Raw genomic sequence first — 20,639 nt, 5'->3', positions numbered from 1 at the left:
GCACTCCACTGATATATGGATAATAAGGTGTTGTCTGGCAGCAGCTCGCAGAGTAGTGAGTGCAGCTCTGAGGTATAATACAGGATGGAACTCAGGATCAGTACAGGATCAGTAATGTATGTACACAGTGAACCCCACCAGCAGAATAGTGAGGTGCAGCTCTGGGTATAATACCGTATAACTCAGGATCAGTAATGTAAAATATGTCCAGATGACCCCACCAGCAGAATAGTGGGTGCAGCTCTGGAGTATAATACAGATGTAACTCAGGATCAGTATGTTAATGTATGTACACATTGACCCCACCAGCAGAATGTGGTGAGCTCTGGGTTAATACAGGATGTAACTCAGGATCAGTAATGTATTACACAGTGACCCCACCAGCAGAATAGTGAGTGCAGCTCTGGGGTATAATACAGTATAACTCAGGATCAGTAATGTAAAATATGTACACAGTGACCCCACCAGCAGAATAGTGAGTGCTTCTCTGGGGTATAATACAGGATCAGTAATGTATGTACACAGTGACCCCACCAGCAGAATAGTGAGTGCAGCTCTGGGGTATAATACAGGATGTAACTCAGGATCAGTACAGGATCAGTAATGTATGTACACAGTGACCCCACCAGCAGAATAGTGAGTGCAGCTCTGGAATACACTGCAGGTTACATAGATGAATTCTGTCTGTACCCTATAACATGTTGCTCAGTATACCTCATCCGCAGGCCGTGAACCTACGTGATCTTATTGTTTCCTTCTCTTTACAGTCAGACCTGATGCAAGAAGCCAACATGATAATGGCCAAGCTGGACTACCTAGAAGGCGACTATAGAGAAGCTCTGGCTATTTACTCTCAGGTGGGATTGGATGAGATTCAGCTGGTGGCGTCCCCCCCGTATAAGTTGCGGATGATCGCTGAAGCCTACGCAACCAAAGGTAGGAGGATAGCATTGCTTTCCCAGGGTCTTCCTCCCAGTGGGGTCTGGCCCAGTGATTCCTTCATTCTAGTCTGCAGTTATAGACCCCACCAGTCAGACATTATACACACAGGGAATTGCTTTAATGCGGCATCCTGGAATCCAGAAAGTCAGCATTTTCCTATAGAGAATCAGGAGATGGAGCAGAAAAGCAATGAGGAAACTCCCATCATCTTCGATAGGTTCCCAGCCGGAGGGATAGAGTTTAGCTGTGTGATGGGAATGTGTCATGTCTGACTGTGTGTGAGACCGCGTCCCTGTAACCCCCCAGGCCGCAGGGATCTGATTTTAGTACGCAGCTCTCTGGCATTCAGTAAGCCGAGAGCAGCCTGACCCCCACTATCCATCCTCCAAGTGTAATGTGGTGGTAAATGATCTGAGTCCTAGGAGGTAAGCAAGATGATCAGGGAATATACAGTCCCTTCCACCAGCTGCACATGTATCCAGGATCACAGAGGAAAAGCCATAATAATCACTGAGAATACAGCCTATCCATCACCAGAGATCAGCGGTGACATCACTGAGAATACAGCCTATACATCACTAGAGATCAGCGGTGACATCACTGAGAATACAGCCTATCCATCACCAGAGATCAGCGGTGACATCACTGAGAATACAGCCTATCCATCACCAGAGATCAGCGGTGACATCTCTGAGAATACAGCCTATCCATCACTAGAGATCAGCGGTGACATCACTGAGAATACAGCCTATCCATCACTAGAGATCAGCGGTGACATCACTGAGAATACAGCCTATCCATCACTAGAGATCAGCGGTGACATCACTGAGAATACAGCCTATCCATCACTAGAGATCAGCGGTGACATCACTGAGAATACAGCCTATCCATCACTAGAGATCAGCGGTGACATCACTGAGATACAGCCTATCCATCACTAGAGATCAGTGACATCATGAGAATACAGCCTATCCATCACTAGAGATCAGTGACATCACTGAGAATACAGCCTATCCATCACTAGAGATCAGTGACATCACTGAGAATACAGCCTATCCATCACTAGAGATCAGCGGTGACATCACTGAGAATACAGCCTATCCATCACCAGAGATCAGCGGTGACATCACTGAGAATACAGCCTATCCATCACCAGAGATCAGCGGTGACATCTCTGAGAATACAGCCTATCCATCACTAGAGATCAGCAGTGACATGACTGAGAATACAGCCTATCCATCACTAGAGATCAGCGGTGACATCACTGAGAATACAGCCTATCCATCACTAGAGAACAGTGACATCACTGAGAATACAGCCTATCCATCACTAGAGATCAGTGACATCACTGAGAATACAGCCTATCCATCACTAGAGATCAGTGACATCACTGAGAATACAGCCTATCCATCACTAGAGATCAGTGAGCATCACTGAGAATACAGCCTATCCATCACTAGAGATCAGCGGTGACATCACTGAGAATACAGCCTATCCATCACTAGAGATCAGCGGTGACATCACTGAGAATACAGCCTATCCATCACTAGAGATCAGAGGTGACATCACTGAGAATACAGCCTATCCATCACTAGAGATCAGCGGTGACATCACTGAGAATATAGCCTATCCATCACTAGAGATCAGCGACATCACTGAGAATACAGCCTATCCATCACTAGAGATCAGTGACATCACTGAGAATACAGCCTATCCATCACTAGAGATCAGTGACATCACTGAGAATATAGCCTATCCATCACTAGAGATCAGTGACATCACTGAGAATACAGGCTATCCATCACTAGAGATCAGCGGTGACATCACTGAGAATACAGCCTATCCATCACTAGAGATCAGCGGTGACATCACTGAGAATACAGCCTATCCATCACTAGAGATCAGTGACATCACTGAGAATACAGCCTATCCATCACTAGAGATCAGCGGTGACATCACTGGATTGTATACCTGTCCCTGTATACCTGTCCCTGTATACTTCTCTTATATCGGTTTCGGGTGGTCTCGGTCTCGTTCTCCTTTTTCTCTTCTGCTGCATGGTAGTGTCTGTGTGTTTCCGCAGTGCGGGCAGCAGGGGGCGCTGTGTCCTCACTCTAGTTCGCAGTCCCAGCTGGTCTATGGATCAGATTGCATTCAGCCCTCGGCCTCCGCGACAAAGTGACAGTTTCTCGTGAAGCCGCCATTAATACGGTTATGTCATTAGTGCCGCCGAGTCATCACCACAAAGTGGCGGCGGTGGAGCTGGTGATCAGTGGATCAGTCTGCTGTGCACATTACTGATCATATAACGGAGATCAGCAGTGTACAGCGGGGATCAGCATGTGCCAGCTGTATATATCTCCTATAATCAGAACCTGTATCCCACCGACCATGAGAATCCGGGGTCTGTCTCCCCCCAGATCAGCCCTATAGTGGGGGTTGTCACCCAGCTTTTCTGGTATTGCAGCACGTTATATAGGCTGAGGGAGCTGCAGCACTGCTTCCTTGTATCTGGCGCACAGTGAGCTCTGCTACATAACCCTGACTAATCCTGGTGTATTAGCAGATGATTCTGGTGGTGGTGCGGCTCCGGTTACCGCACTGATGTAGCAGCCAGTCGCTGGTGCTGGGGGTACGAGCTGTAATCCCTCACATCGCACCCCGCACCCGCTCATCCAGTCATCGCAGCAATTTCCTTGGCTGCAGCTCTGTATAGTGGATGGTGAGGTTGGGGTCAGGAACTCTGCTTGCTGTCACTGTATAGTAATATCATTTATCATACTAAACAGCGGGGGCGGCATACATCCCCCTCCCGCCCTGATGGTTTGTTACAGTGTAGATACAGATTGGGAACAGTTGTAACAAACCCTCAGCTGTAAGAAGTATTAGGTCAGGAGGGATATGCGTATGAGAAGGCTGGATCGGCCCCTCACATTGTACAGGATATCCCCATAGAAGACAAAATGTCCGCCCTGACCCCCCTGATCTGCTCTTTGTTCTCTAGGTCTTTGTCTAGAAAAGCTGCCGACCTCGTCCTCCACCAACAGTCTCCATGTGGACCGGGACCAAGAGATCATCACCTGCTACGAGAAAGCCGGAGACATCGCCTTACTGTACCTGCAGGAGGTGGAGCGGGTGAGTGCCGGGGACAAGTATCAGTTATATCAGTACTGGAGCGTTATAAGGGGAGCGGCTGATATCAGTCACATATGATGTAATGTCTGGAGGTTATATCAGTACTGGAGCGTTATAAGAAGAGCGGCTGATATCAGTCACATATGATGTAATAGGAGGTTATATCAGTACTGGAGCGTTATAAGAGGAGCGGCTGATATCAGTCACATATGTAATAGGAGGTTATATCAGTACTGGAGCGTTATAAGAGGAGCGGTTGATATCGTCACATATGTAATAGGAGGTTATAAGAGGAGCCGCTGATATCAGTCACATATGATGTAATAGGAGGTTATATCAGTGCTGGAGCGTTATAAGAGGAGCGGCTGATATCAGTCACATATGTAATAGGAGGTTATATCAGTGCTGGAGCGTTATAAGAGGAGCGGCTGATATCAGTCACATAGGATATAATAGGAGGATATATCAGTACTGGAGCGTTATAAGGGGAGCGGCTGATATCAGTCACATAGGATATAATAGGAGGATATATCAGTACTGGAGCGTTATAAGAGGAGCGGCTGATATCAGTCACATATGATGTAATAGGGAGGATATATCAGTACTGGAGTGTTATAAGAGGAGCCGCTGATATCGGTCACATATGATATAATAGGAGGTTATATCAGTGCTGGAGCGTTATAAGATGAGCCGCTGATATCGGTCACATAGGATGTAATAGGAGGTTACATCCAGGGCTGTGGAGTCGGAGCTAGTTTTGGCTGGAGTTGGAGCTTTAAAAAAATCTATAAAAAATGTAGAATTGAATTTTGATAGGAATTTTACAAGTTTTGCTCATGAATATATATTATGAGCAACATTCTAATAGGACACTGGCCCTATTACATAAGGGTGGTCGGGTAATATATCAGTAATAGGACACTGGCCCTATTACATAAGGGTGGTCGGGGAATATATCAGTAATAGGACACTGGCCCTATTACATAAGGGTGGTCGGGGAATATATCAGTAATAGGACACTGTTCCTATTAGATAAGGGTGGTCGGGGAATATATCATTAATAGGACACTGGCACTATTAGATAAGGGTGGTCAGGGAGCATATCAGTATAAGACACTGGGCTATTACATAAGGGTGTGTCGGGAATATATCAGTAATAGGACACTGGCCCTATTACATAAGGGTGGTCGGGGAATATATCAGTAATAGGATACTGGCCCTATTACATAAGGGTGGTCGGGGAATATATCAGTAATAGGACACTGGCCCTATTACATAAGGGTGGTCGGAGAATACATCAGTAATAGGACACTGGCCCTATTACATAAGGGTGGTCGGGGAATATATCAGTAATAGGACACTGGCCCTATTAGATAAGGGTGGTCGGGGAATATATCAGTAATAGGACACTGGCCCTATTAGATAAGGGTGGTCGGGGAATATATCAGTAATAGGACCAGTGTCCTATTTCTAAGGGTGGTCGGGGAATATATCAGTAATAGGACACTGACCCTATACATAAGGGTGGTCGGGGATTATATCAGTAATAGGACACTGGCGCTATTAGATAAGGGTGGTCGGGGAATATATCAGTAATAGGACACTGGGCCTATTACATAGGGGGTCATGAAAAAGTTGTGGGTCACTATTTGGCAGTTTGTTTCTGAGCTGGAAGAGTCCATTGTGTGGGGGAGATCTGTGCTGGTCTCTTCCTGGATGCTGGATGACTGTATATGAGCAACAGTGTAATATGGAGATATCCTGTGTAATATAGAGGAGGAGGAGACATAAGTAGTGTAGCAGGAACCTCTGTCCTGTGGTGTTTTCTCTCTGGGAGAAGATTGTGTGTTTTTCTTCAGTGTTCTATGGCTGCAGCTGTGTGTGTGTGTGTGTGTGTATATATGTGTATGTGTGCTATGGCTGCTGCAGGCTGTGTGTGTGTGTGTGTGTGCGCGCGCTATGGCTGCAGCAGGCTGTGTGTGTGTGTGTGTGTGTGTGTATGCTATGGCTGCAGCAGTCTGTGTGTGTGCGCGTGCTATTGCGTGCCCCCACAGTGACCTTCTATATCACTATGTGTGACCTCTCTCTATATCACTATGTGTGACCCCTCTCTATATCACTCTGTGTGACCCCTCTCTCTATATCACTCTGTGTGACCTCTCTCTATATCACTCTGTGTGACCTCTCTCTATATCACTATGTGTGACCCCTCTATATCACTATGTGTGACCCCTCTATATCACTGTGTGACCCCTCTCTATATCACTATGTGTGACCCCTCTCTATATCACTATGTGTGACCCCTCTCTATATCACTGTGTGACCCTCTCTATATCACTATGTGTGACCCCTCTCTATATCACTGTGTGTCCCCTCTCTATATCACTGTGTGACCCCTCTGTATATCACTATGTGTGACCCCTCTGTATATCACTATGTGTGACCCCTCTCTATATCACTGTGTGACCCCTCTCTCTATATCACTATGTGTGAGCCCTCTCTATATCACTATGTGTGAGCCCTCTCTATCACTATGTGTGACCCCTCTCTCTATATCACTATGTGTGACCCCTCTATATCACTATGTGTGACCCCCTGTATATCAGTATGTCTGACCTCTATATTACAGGGATCTGGCAGTGTTAGTGTTTCTGTGTGTATGGAGAATATTTAGTTAGAAACATAGAAGATGTCAGCAGGAAAAGCCACCTGCTCCATCTAGTCTAGTTGTGAGTAGTTCAGGACATGGAGGCTGGAGACTGGCTGCACCCACTGCACACACAGGAGAAGCTGCTGTATATACAGTATATATTCCCTCAGAAGTCGCCCCAGGATCATGTAGGACATTAGGGAGAAGCTGCTGAGCCGGTGTGATAGATAACTCCCCTGGTATATGACCGGCCATTTATCAAGGAGCAGGAGTCAGTCGGGAGTCGGTCCTGATAAAATTAAAGAGTTGGAGTCGGAGCTGCGGCTTACCTACTCCACAGCCCTGGTATATCAGTACTGGAGCGTTATAAGAGGAGCGGCTGATAGCAGTTCAGATCGGATGTAATGTCTGGATCAGGGCTGTGGAGTCGGTAAGCCACAGCTCCGACTCCTGAATTTCATCAGGAACGACTCTGACTCCTGCTGCTTGATAAATGGCCTATTAGAATGTTGCTCACAATATATATTGATGAGCAAAACTTCATAAAATTCATATCAAAACTCAATTTTAAATTGTTCTTTTAAAGCTGGTACATTTTTTTCTGACTCCAACTCCACAGCCCTGGTCTGTAGGTTATATCAGTACTGGAGCGTTATAAGAGGAGCGGCTGATATCAGTCACATAGGAGGTAATAGGAGGTTATATCAGTACTGGAGCGTTATAAGAGGAGCGGCTGATATCAGTCACATAGGATGTAATAGGAGGTTATATCAGTACTGGAGCGTTATAAGAGGAGCGGCTGATATCAGTCACATAGGATGTAATAGGAGGTTATATCAGTACTGGAGCGTTATAAGAGGAGCGGCTGATATCAGTCACATATGTGATAGGAGGATATATCAGTACTGGAGCGTTATAAGAGGAACGGCTGATATCAGTCACATATGTGATAGGAGGATATATCAGTACTGGAGCGTTATAAGAGGAACGGCTGATATCAGTCACATATGTGATAGGAGGATATATCAGTACTGGAGCGTTATAAGAGGAGCGGCTGATATCAGTCACATATGATGTAATGTCTATAGGTTATATTAGTACTGGAGCGTTATAAGAGGAGCGGCTGATATCAGTCACATATGATGTAATAGGAGGTTATGTCAGTGCTGGAGCGTTATAAGAGGAGCGGCTGATATCAGTCACATATGTGATAGGAGGATATATCAGTACTGGAGCGTTATAAGAGGAACGGCTGATATCAGTCACATATGATGTAATAGGAGGTTATATCAGTGCTGGAGCGTTATAAGAGGAGCGGCTGATATCAGTCACATAGGATGTAATAGGAGGTTATATCAGTACTGGAGCGTTATAAGAGGAGCGGCTGATATCAGTCACATAGGATGTAATAGGAGGTTATATCAGTACTGGAGCGTTATAAGAGGAGCGGCTGATATCAGTCGTAATAGTTGTGATTTTTTTATTTTCTCTTTTTTAGGCACAAATGGCCAATATTCAGAACCGGAGTCCGAAGCCAGGACCGGCCGCACCGGACCAGGAGATGAGCTTCTTCCTGGAGACCGGGCTGCAGCGAGCGCATGTCCTCTACTTCAAGAACGGGTGAGCGTCGGCGGCGGGCCGTTACATCTCCGATATCTTGTGTGGCTACGGGGAGTGGGGGGGCACTTATTTTTCTTTGGGTTTTTTGTGGATCTTTTTATCTATTTGTTTATAACATTTTGCTGCAGGATAAACTTACACGAGGATGAACAGTACGTATACCGCCATTACGTGTCACTCCTCTAGAGGCCCCTTAGACTTGTGTATGTGAGGCGCATTAACCCCCCCTGTTCCCGTAGGATTCAGGACTCAATGACGTTTCCCGCTTCATAGTTACTTCCCCAGGAATAATGAAAATGAATAGAGAATTTTTGTCTGTATTCATTTTACACAACTTCAAACCTTGGAGAGGACTTGTCCACCATGCACCCTGCACCTCCTGCTGATTCAGTGTCTGCCCTGAGGAGGTATCCCCATAATGCTCATCAGTCGGGAGTGTTTATCAGCAGTCCGTACACTCCATCTTTAACAATGCAATGCAGCCGAGCCTGTGCTGTGCAGACCCTGAACCAGCAGGGGTCAGCAGTAACAGGTGAGGTCAGGAAGGAATATAGAGTGCAGCTCTGGGTGTGACAGGAGGAGGATAGAGCTTTATGTGGCGGTTTATTCCCTCATTGTGTTACGGGAAAGGGGTGCAGAAAATTAGTTTTAAGATATTATATTAAAGCAGTAACCTTTAACCCCAGGCTCTCCTGCTGGTGCAACACTACAACCCCCAGCATACCTGGACGTGCTGGGAGCTGTAGTTCTGACCATCTTCCACCTCAGCAGAGACGGCCGCTGTATCTCTGCCCCCGGTCATTGGATCGCTCCAAGTTTTGAAATTGAGGCTTGTGATTCCCCTCTGTGTGTATGATGATGTGTGTGCTGTGATGCTGGAGCGCCTCCTGATTCCTCTGTGCTGCATTAGATATGGGTTGCCATGGTAGCATCTGCACCTGCAACTCATCTGTGCCTAGACTTCCTGTCATGTGACCCCCAATTCTACCACACTGGAAGTCACATGACAGGAAGTCCATGCACAGATGGTGGTCTGTTGATGCTACTATGGCAACCCGAAAGCGCCATCACTAGACCAGCGGGATACTAGGCCGGTCCCTCGGGTGTGCAGAGCTGACAGTGCGGCACGCTATGTTACATGCAGTCAGGTTAGATCTCCCATGATGCACAGCACCCCCTATCTGTGCAGAACATATGGCAGCACTCCTATGCTCCCCAACATGCGGCTCTCCAGCTGGTGCAGAACTACAGCTCCCAGCATGCAGGGCGTTACCTAGAAAGCCACAAGCTGGGCTGTTATGCATCAGAGGCTGACAGTGGCTTCCTCCATTGTCAGCTTAGGGTGGTTTAATGCAGGGACTGACCCCGTAATGGTGTCATGGAGGAGGAGGAGGAGGAGGCTGCAGCAGAGGCCGAGATAAATGATCCTTCTTTTCCGGAAGCCATCAGCAAACTCCATGTTATCATCCGGAATTGTCGGAAACCATTATCATTATGACCTCCTGGTACTTTACTGTTAGTGTCATCAGTCACATAGACTTCACTAATATCCTGAATATTTATACTGAAAACCCATCGTATTAACGCAGATTTATAGTCACTCAGATTAGATACTTTACTTGTTGTCTCCTCATGCTCCGTAATGAAGAGTGGGGGAGGGGAGGTGACAACTACTCAGAGCTTCAGCATGATACTGCTTCATTTGTACAATACTGCTCCTATATACTAGAATATAACCACTATAATACTGCTCCTATATACAAGAATATAACTACTATAATACTGCTCCTATATACAGGAATATAACTACTATAATACTGCTCCTATATACAGGAATATAACACTATAATACTGCTCCTATATACAGGAATATAACTACTATAATACTGCTCCTATATACAGGAATATACTACTATAATACTGCTCCCTATATACAGGGATATAACTACTATAATACTGCTCCTATATACAGGAATATACTACTATAATACTGCTCCTATATACAGGAATATACTACTATAATACTGCTCCTATATACAGGGATATAACTACTATAATACTGCTCCTATATACAGGGATATAACTACTATAATACTGCTCATATATACAGGAATATAACTACTATAATACTGCTCCTATATACAAGAATATAACTACTATAATACTGCTCCTATATACAGGAATATAACTACTATAATACTGCTCCTATATACAGGGATATAACTACTATAATACTGCTCCTATATACAGGAATATACTACTATAATACTGCTCCCTATATACAGGGATATAACTACTATAATACTGCTCCTATATACAGGGATATAACTACTATAATACTGCTCCTATATACAGGAATATAACTACTATAATACTGCTCCTATATACAGGGATATAACTACTATAATACTGCTCCTATATACAGGAATATAACTACTATAATACTGCTCCTATATACAGGAATATACTACTATAATACTGCTCCCTATATACAGGGATATAACTACTATAATACTGCTCCTATATACAGGAATATACTACTATAATACTGCTCCTATATACAGGAATATACTACTATAATACTGCTCCTATATACAGGAATATACTACTATAATACTGCTCCTATATACAGGGATATAACTACTATAATACTGCTCCTATATACAGGAATATAACTACTATAATACTACCCCCTATATAAAGGGATATACCTACTATAAAACTGCTCCTATATACAAGAATATAACTACTATAATACTGCTCCTATATACAGGAATATAACTACTATAATACTGCTCCTATATACAGGAATATAACACTATAATACTGCTCCTATATACAGGAATATAACTACTATAATACTGCTCCTATATACAGGAATATACTACTATAATACTGCTCCCTATATACAGGGATATAACTACTATAATACTGCTCCTATATACAGGAATATACTACTATAATACTGCTCCTATATACAGGAATATACTACTATAATACTGCTCCTATATACAGGGATATAACTACTATAATACTGCTACTATATACAGGGATATAACTACTATAATACTGCTCATATATACAGGAATATAACTAATATAATACTGCTCCTATATACAAGAATATAACTACTATAATACTGCTCCTATATACAGGAATATAACTACTATAATACTGCTCCTATATACAGGAATATACTACTATAATACTGCTCCCTATATACAGGGATATAACTACTATAATACTGCTCCTATATACAGGAATATACTACTATAATACTGCTCCTATATACAGGAATTTACTACTATAATACTGCTCCTATATACAGGGATATAACTACTATAATACTGCTCCTATATACAGGGATATAACTACTATAATACTGCTCCCTATATACAGGAATATAACTACTATAATACTGCTCCTATATACAGGAATATACTACTATAATACTGCTCCTATATACAGGGATATAACTACTATAATACTGCTCCCTATATACAGGAATATAACTACTATAATACTGCTCCTATATACAGGAATATAACTACTATAATACTGCTCCTATATACAGGAATATACTACTATAATACTGCCCCCTATATACAGGAATATAACTACTATAATTCTGCTCCTATATACAGGAATATAACTACTATAATACTGCCCCCTATATACAGGGATATAACTACTATAATACTGCCCCTATATACAGGAATATAACTACTATAATACTGACCCTATATACAGGAATATAACAACTATAATACTGCTCCTATATACAGGAATATAACTACTATAATACTGCCCCCTATATACAGGAATATACTACTATACTACTGCTCCTATATACAGGAATATAACTACTATAATACTGCTCCTATATACAGGAATATAACTACTATAATACTGCCCCCTATATACAGGAATATAACTACTATAATACTGCCCCTATATACAGAATATAACTACTATAATACTGCTGCTATATACAGGGATATAACTACTATAATACTGCACCCTATATACAAGGATATAACTACTATAATATTGCTCCTATATACAGGAATATAACTACTATAATACTGCTCCTATATACAGGAATATACTACTATAATACTGCTCCTATATACAGGGATATAACTACTATAATACTGCTCCTATATACAGGGAATATAACTACTATAATACTGCTCCCTATATACAGGGATATACCACTATAATACTGCTCCTATATACAAGAATATAACTACTATAATACTGCTCCTATATACAAGAATATAACTACTATAATACTGCTCCTCCCATATACAGGGATATAACTACTATAATACTGCTCCCTATATACAGGAATATACTACTATAATACTGCTCCTATATACAAGAATATAACTACTATAATACTGCTCCTAATAACAAGAATATAACTACTATAATACTGCTCCTCCTATATACAGGGATATAACTACTATAATACTGCTCCTATATACAGGAATATACTACTATAATACTGCTCCTATATACAGGAATATAACTACTATAATACTGCTCCCTATATACAGGAATATAACTACTATAATACTGCTCCTATATACAGGAATATAACTACTATAATACTGCTCCCTATATACAGGAATATAACTACTATAATACTGCTCCCTATATACAGGAATATAACTACTATAATACTGCTCCCTATATACAGGAATATACTACTATAATACTGCTCCTATATACAGGGATATAACTACTATAATACTGCTCCTATCTATCTATATATATATATATATATATATATATATATATATATATATATATATATATATATATAATATGGGCTTCCCTGTATGGAGCGTTGCTCTCTTGTGTAATGATGTGGCACCCGGGTGGTCTGAGGTCGGGGTTGTGAAACACAGGCTTAAACTTTGACCTGACATAAGTCGGATTATTGGTATAATTTCTGATTAGTGACCAGTGATTGGTAGGTTGGGGGCAGCAGTGAGTCCTCGGTGACCTCCGCCTGCTGCTGACTGACTGCTGACAGCCCCTACAGGCTGGTTGTGACATTGCAGTATATGGCATATTGTCTGTGTGTGTTGCAGTGATGTCTGTGCCGCTTACACTGTATCTGGGCAGGACTGCTCCCGTATTCTCCACTTTTTGCTCCGGTTTAGTATGGGTCAGTATAATCTCTGCCGGGGGTCAGATCATGCAGGTCATGTGGTTTTATAACTGACCCGGTCAGTCGCTGCGGATTACAAGTTCATTCCAGGTCTCAATCCTATTAAATCGACCTGTGAAGTGATTATTTGGCTGAGCCGGAGATCACACGGAGTGCGGTGATGTGGTGGATGATGGCGGCACTGCACCCCAGCGCAGGGCCAAGGCCATGATTCCTGACTTTTTGATTGTTTTTTGCAGTTTTCATTAACCCGCCTGCAGGTCCAATATTGGAAAATGACATCAGCAACTTGGATGTAATCTTAGCAGCACAGAGTATTTCAGGAGAGGAATAAACTGATCCTGTGCGAAGTGAATAGTGGAAGAAGTTCCCAGCAGCACAGAGTGTTTTAGACGAAGAGCGTTGCTGATCTAATGAGAGGTTCACATATATCAGGAATCACATAGAGGAAGGGGCAGTGCCCACAGCAGCCACAGAGGAAAGAGGTTGGGGAATGTTCTGGCTGCTGAGAGTTACAGCCAAGTTCTGGTCTGGGTCCTCGTGCCGGTCTCTAATATAGCAGTATAATGCTCCACCCTGTAGCTTACTTGGAGTAGAAGCTTCTGCCTTTGTTTTGAGGTTTTAAGGTACACGACCATGATGGCACCGCAGGCAGGTTCCCAAGCCGTTCATGTTGCAATAGTCATATGGAGGATATGTTCCTGCAGCACATTAACCAAAGGGTAGTTCACTGCCAGGACCCGGCAGATAGCAAATTGTCCTCTCACAAACGGGCGCAGGTGATCAGCAGCGGCAATCTATAACTATACCGTATCCGTTAGGAATCCGCTGTTGCATAAACAAATGCCGTCCGTAGTAAACCATGAAATACGTAAAATAGTTTATTGGTGGCAACGCGTTTCTGCCCTCTAATCTAAGAGGGCCTTTCTCAAGCTCTAACAAACGTATAGTAAGTGTAACCTTATACAGCAGCAAGTCAAGGAAAAAAGAGAGCGCTTCCGGTCGGTATGCACACATCCAAAACTCATAAATCCATTGCGGACAAATTATAGAAGTTGTAAAATGTAACAAATCATAAGAGTACAATACATACCAAATTTCGTTTGCAAGTGGATGCGCGCATTTATGGCAAACATCGGATTCCTAACGAATACGGTATAGTTACAGATTGCCGCTGCTGATCACCTGCGCCCGTTTGTGAGAGGACAATTTGTTATCTGCCGGGTTCTGGCAGTGAACTACCCTTTGGTTACTTCTACTCAACGTTTGTTGTGGTCCCTCCAGTGTGCTGCGGTGATGCACTTCATGTGTTAACTAGCGTTGTGCCTAATTGCACAACCCTAGTAGGTGAGTGTACAGTTTACCCTTTTTGGGTGTCTCTACTGCTCTTTCTTTCTTTGAAATTGACTATATTGCACCTTCTGTTTGTGCTTTGTTTTCCTGCAGCACATTGCAACCTTTAAACGGCATCAGGATGTGATATGTAGGCAACAGTAATACATCCTGTAATAATGGCAAATGCCTTCTAGGACAGTGACCCCCGACCTGTGGCTCCAGCAGCTGGAAAGCCATAGGCTGGAGCACACTGCTTTATGGGGTACAGGGGTTGTGGAGTCCCCTTGGCACAGAAGGTAAGGGATGATTGGAGTTTGGGGTGTGATAGTGTAAGTGATTTCTAACAGATTTGTAAATTGTATTCACCAAAATTTTACTCCAAACCCCAGAAAAAAAAGCTCTATAGTCTTGGCCACTAGGTATCTCACTTCTCTGCAACCTTCTGTCTACTGCTTGTTGGTAGGGTAAATCTGTCTCTGCTACCTGGTGAATCAGGAACAAGTTACAGGAAGCGGGGTAGGGCTAAGCATGTGCTATGTGCAGGAGAGAGAGGGAGAGGAGACTGGTATCTGTGAACCAGTCTGCCTGCTGAAGATGATCCACTCTGCTCCTCAAAGGTAAATTTCTCTCCATAAAGCTCAGGGCAGCTGTTCTGGTGTGAATACTAAGTGCAGGTGCTGCTGTTATGTCCCTCAGTGCTGCTCCCCCTCTCTGTATATGCTGTGCTGCTTGCTGTGTCTTCCTTTCTGTTCTCCCAGAGCATCAGTAACCCTTCTTCCCCCCATTATGCTGCCTAGTACTGTACTAGCCGCCACAGCTCGGCTCTGGTTCCCTTCACTGAGATGGAAAGATTGTGAAGCATCTTACCATCATGGTCCCCCATCCCCAGATCCCATTGTAGATTCCCCGCCATATCAACTGCCCCATCCAGATCCCATTGCAGATTCCCTGCCATATCACTGCCCCGTCTGATCCCATTGTAGATTCCCCACTATATCACTTCCCCGTCTGATCCCATTGTAGATTTCCCCACCATATCACTGCCCCCATCCCAGATCCCATTGCAGATTCCCCACCATATTCACTGCCCCGTCTGATCCCATTGCAGATTCCCCGCCATATCACTGGCCTGTCTGATCCCATTGCAGATTCCCCGCCATATCACTGCCCCGTCTGATCCCATTGCAGATTCCCCGCCATATCACTGCCCTGTCTGATCCCATTGTAGATTCCCCGCCATATCACTGCCCCGTCTGATCCCATTGTAGATTCCCCGCCATATCACTGCCCCGTCTGATCCCATTGTAGATTCCCCGCCATATCACTGCCCTGTCTGATCCAATTGCAGATTCCCCGCCATATCACTGCCCCATCCCAGATCCTATTGTAGATTCCCCACCATATCACTGCCCCATCCCAGATCCCATTGCAGATTCCCTGCCATATCACTGCCCCGTCTGATCCCATTGTAGATTCCCCACCATATCACTTCCCCGTCTGATCCCATTGTAGATTCCCCACCATATCACTTCCCCGTCTGATCCCATTGCAGATTCCCCGCCATATCACTGGCCCGTCTGATCCCATTGCAGATTCCCCGCCATATCACTGCCCCGTCTGATCCCATTGTAGATTCCCCGCCATATCACTGCCCCGTCTGATCCCATTGCAGATTCCCCGCCATATCACTGCCCTGTCTGATCCCATTGTAGATTCCCCGCCATATCACTGCCCTGTCTGATCCCATTGTAGATTCCCCGCCATATCACTGCCCCGTCTGATCCCATTGTAGATTCCCCGCCATATCACTGCCCCGTCTGATTCCATTGTAGATTCCCCGCCATATCACTGCCCCGTCTGATCCCATTGTAGATTCCCCGCCATATCACTGCCCCGTCTGATCCCATTGTAGATTCCCCGCCATATCACTGCCCTGTCTGATCCCATTGTAGATTCCCCGCCATATCACTGCCCTGTCTGATCCAATTGCAGATTCCCCGCCATATCACTGCCCTGTCTGATCCCATTGTAGATTCCCCCCCATATCACTGCCCCGTCTGATCCCATTGTAGATTCCCTGCCATATCACTGCCCTGTCTGATCCAATTGCAGATTCCCCGCCATATCACTGCCCTGTCTGATCCTATTGTAGATTCCCCGCCATATCACTGCCCCGTCCCAGATCCCATTGCAGATTCCCCGCCATATCACTGCCCCGTCTGATCCCATTGTAGATTCCCCGCCATATCACTGCCCCGTCTGATCCCATTGTAGATTCCCCGCCATGTCACCGCCCCGTCTGATCCCATTGTAGATTCCCCGCCATGTCACTGCCCTGTCTGATCCCATTGTAGATTCCCCGCCATGTCACTGCCCCGTCTGATCCCATTGTAGATTCCCCGCCATATCACTGCCCCGTCTGATCCCATTGCAGATTCCCCGCCATATCACTGCCCCGTCTGATCCAATTGCAGATTCCCCGCCATATCACTGCCCTGTCTGATCCCATTGCAGATTCCCCGCCATATCACTGCCCCGTCTGATCCCATTGCAGATTCCCCGCCATATCACTGCCCCGTCTGATCCCATTGTAGATTCCCGCCATATCACTGCCCCGTCTGATCCCATTGCAGATTCCCCGCCATATCACTGCCCTGTCTGGTCCCATTGTAGATTCCCCGCCATATCACTGCCCTGTCTGATCCCATTGTAGATTCCCCGCCATGTCACTGCCCCGTCTGATCCAATTGCAGATTCCCCGCCATATCACTGCCCTGTCTGATCCCATTGCAGATTCCCCGCCATATCACTGCCCCGTCCCAGATCCCATTGCAGATTCCCCGCCATATCACTGCCTGTCTGATCCCATTGCAGATTCCCCGCCATATCACTGCCTGTCTGATCCCATTGTAGATTCCCCGCCATATCACTGCCCCGTCTGATCCCATTGTAGATTCCCCGCCATATCACTGCCCCGTCCCAGATCCCATTGCAGATTCCCTGCCATATCACTGCCCCGTCTGATCCCATTGTAGATTCCCCGCCATATCACTGCCCCGTCTGATCCCCCATCTGGAGAGTAAATACAATTGTCGCGTCTGCGGTGACTATCACGGTGGTTCGGTATTTAGGCGTCAGTAATAAGATGGCCGGCTTGTTAGGCGTCAGATCCGCCTGCAGGGACTTGGCACCGCGCACTCTTTCTGCTCCTGATGGATTTCACCTTATTACTTCATCAGCGTCGCCTTCGGGCACGAGATTCTGTTAACTCTTCGTGCCCGGCAGAGATCCGCCCTCTGTCGCCCGTCTCAGCCACGCCGCCTCCTCTGCTTTCAGGTTTCTCGGGGGTTAATTCGCTGCCAAGTAAATGTCAGAAACATAAATTAGCTGTAAATGTAGGGAACGGCCTCAGCGCTTCATAGACGACACGCGGGAGGCAGCGGAGAATTAAAATCAATAGCGGATCGTGAGATACATTACCGCACCGCCTCTGGGGACGCACTCACTCCCTTGGTGTCTATAGTGAAGGAACACAGACATGTACCGCGCTGTATAAAGTACACAGTAGTCACACATCTGATGGTCCGCCATCTGATGATCCGGCATGCTTTAATTCTTCTTAAAGGGATATTCTCATCTCAGCTAACTTAGTTTATACCTGGAAGGACTCATCCAGATAAATATTTTAGTAAACTCCTGTTAAGCTTCTTTTCCTTTCATTGTTGGCAGCTTGTTGTCTAGGTTACCAGCCACCACTCTGCTCTAAAAGCAGTGGTCTGACTGGTGGATATATAGATATAGCGTAGATGTACGACTTTAGTGTGTATATTATACTGTATATAATTATAAATCTGTACACTCTATCTATATATACACCAGTCAGATCACTGCTTTTAGAGCAGAGTGCGTGGTCAGTGACCTAGACAATGAGCTGGAAGGGAAAGAGCAGTTTGTTTAAATGATTTTATTTGAAAAAAACCATTTAAGTTGACGTCACCTACAAGTATATTGGTTAGATGGGAATAACCCTGTAAGGGACTTGTATATTGATAGGTGTCCCTTTCAGGTGCATTGTGGGAAGGGTGCAACATGCAGTGAATAGAACAAGGTCCCTGCAGAACTGACAGTCTAATCAGCTACAGGTCATAGTAAACATTGTGCAGCCAGAGCTGATGGTGGTCCCCTCTTCATCCAGGAACTTGACCCGAGGAGTGGGCGATTCCGGGAGATCCTGAGGGCAGTGGAGACCCGGACCACGCAGAACCTGCGGATGGTGAGTGCAGCGCTTCAGTATTTAAACCAGTCATACCCAGGAAAATGGCCGACGCGACTTCCCTTGATACACCTTTTGTCTGTCAGACGATTGCCCGGCAGCTGGCGGAGATCCTGCTCCGGGGAATGTGCGAGCAAAGTTACTGGAACCCGCTGGAGGACCCCCCAACCAGTCGCCCTGGATGACCCGCTCCGACAAGGATTCAACACAAAAAGCTATGCATTAAGCCGGCGGCCACGGTCTACTCCGGGGAGAAGTGAGTGTTACCCTGCACTCGGTGGTCGGTGGGTTCTCGTTGTTTTGCATCGGGTTCACATTTGTTTGTTTTATAGCATTTTCTGTCCTCAAGAAAACACAGAAGAGGCGCTGCTGCTCTGCTGATCAGCGAGTCCATGGTAAGAGCCCCCGATACCCCAGAGACTGACCTGAGGGCTATACGGACGAGAGGGGAACTGACTGCCTGGGAGACGAGAGGGGGCGGACTGACTGCCTGGGAGACGAGAGGGGGCGGACTGACTGCCTGGGAGACGAGAGGGGGCGGACTGACTGCCTGGGAGACGAGAGGGGGCGGACTGACTGCCTGGGAGACGAGAGGGGGCGGACTGACTGCCTGGGAGACGAGAGGGGGCGGACTGACTGCCTGGGAGACGAGAGGGGGCGGTACTGACTGCCTGGGAGACGAGAGGGGGCGGACTGACTGCCTGGGAGACGAGAGGGGGCGGACTGACTGCCTGGGAGACGAGAGGGGGCGGACTGACTGCCTGGGAGACGAGAGGGGGGCGGACTGACTGCCTGGGAGACGAGAGGGGGCGGACTGACTGCCTGGGAGACGAGAGGGGGCGGACTGACTGCCTGGGAGACGAGAGGGGGCGGACTGACTGCCTGGGAGACGAGAGGGGGCGGACTGACTGCCTGGGAGACGAGAGGGGGCGGACTGACTGCTGGGAGACGAGAGGGGGCGGACTGACTGCCTGGGAGACGAGAGGGGGCGGACTGACTGCCTGGGAGACGAGAGGGGCGGACTGACTGCCTGGGAGACGAGAGGGGGCGGACTGACTGTGGCGTTAGGGGACTGACTGGGAAGAGAGGTGACGGTATGTTACTATTGTAGGGATTGGTGACTGCTGGGGGTTCGCTGTGTGTATTAGGCTAGATGTGACTAGTGGGGTCAGTGACCACATCCTCTCCCCTTCTGCTTAATGAGGAAGGTTACGCACAGGGGGAGATAATGGTGCTGTCTTATAGTAAAATTACCCTTGTTGCCCCTAGCAACCAGTCACAGCTCAGTTTTTATTGCCCATAGCAACCAGTCACAGCTCAGTTTTTATTGCCCATAGCAACCAGTCACAGCTTACGTTTCTTTTACTAAAGCAACATTTTCCATATACGCTGCTGGAATGGTATAGCCCTGTATACGCTGCTGGAATGGTATAGCCCTGTATACGCTGCTGGAATGGTATAGCCCTGTATACGCTGCTGGAATGGTATAGCCCTGTATACGC

The 20,639-nt window shown here is 45.8% G+C and overlaps 1 protein-coding gene across 1 annotated transcript; it reads left to right on the top strand.

Moving 5' to 3' along the window:
* The first annotated feature begins 771 nt into the window (after positions 1–771).
* On the top strand, positions 772–19,305 carry LOC138775789 (tetratricopeptide repeat protein 7B-like). The gene is made up of 5 exons (XM_069956034.1): positions 772–936; positions 3,947–4,077; positions 8,226–8,347; positions 19,060–19,137; positions 19,224–19,305. The coding sequence occupies exons 1-4, from the start codon at positions 777–779 to the stop codon at positions 19,097–19,099; spliced, it is 453 nt and encodes a 150-aa protein (XP_069812135.1). The 5' UTR covers positions 772–776; the 3' UTR covers positions 19,100–19,137; positions 19,224–19,305.
* The last annotated feature ends 1,334 nt before the right edge of the window (positions 19,306–20,639 follow it).

The sequence above is a fragment of the Dendropsophus ebraccatus genome, unplaced genomic scaffold (assembly GCF_027789765.1).
Source record: "Dendropsophus ebraccatus isolate aDenEbr1 unplaced genomic scaffold, aDenEbr1.pat pat_scaffold_2062_ctg1, whole genome shotgun sequence".
Lineage (NCBI taxonomy): Eukaryota > Metazoa > Chordata > Amphibia > Anura > Hylidae > Dendropsophus > Dendropsophus ebraccatus.
Note: the sequence above shows the minus strand (reverse complement) of the source record. Positions and strands in the feature narration are given on the sequence as shown.

Bases quoted from the DNA above. Each gene is read 5' to 3' on its own strand.
- LOC138775789 (XM_069956034.1), top strand. From the start codon at position 777: ATGCAAGAAGCCAACATGATAATGGCCAAGCTGGACTACCTAGAAGGC. The intron at 4,078-8,225 runs GTGAGTGCCGGG...TCTCTTTTTTAG, and splicing joins ACCTGCAGGAGGTGGAGCGG to GCACAAATGGCCAATATTCA. The intron at 8,348-19,059 runs GTGAGCGTCGGC...CTCTTCATCCAG, and splicing joins GTCCTCTACTTCAAGAACGG to GAACTTGACCCGAGGAGTGG.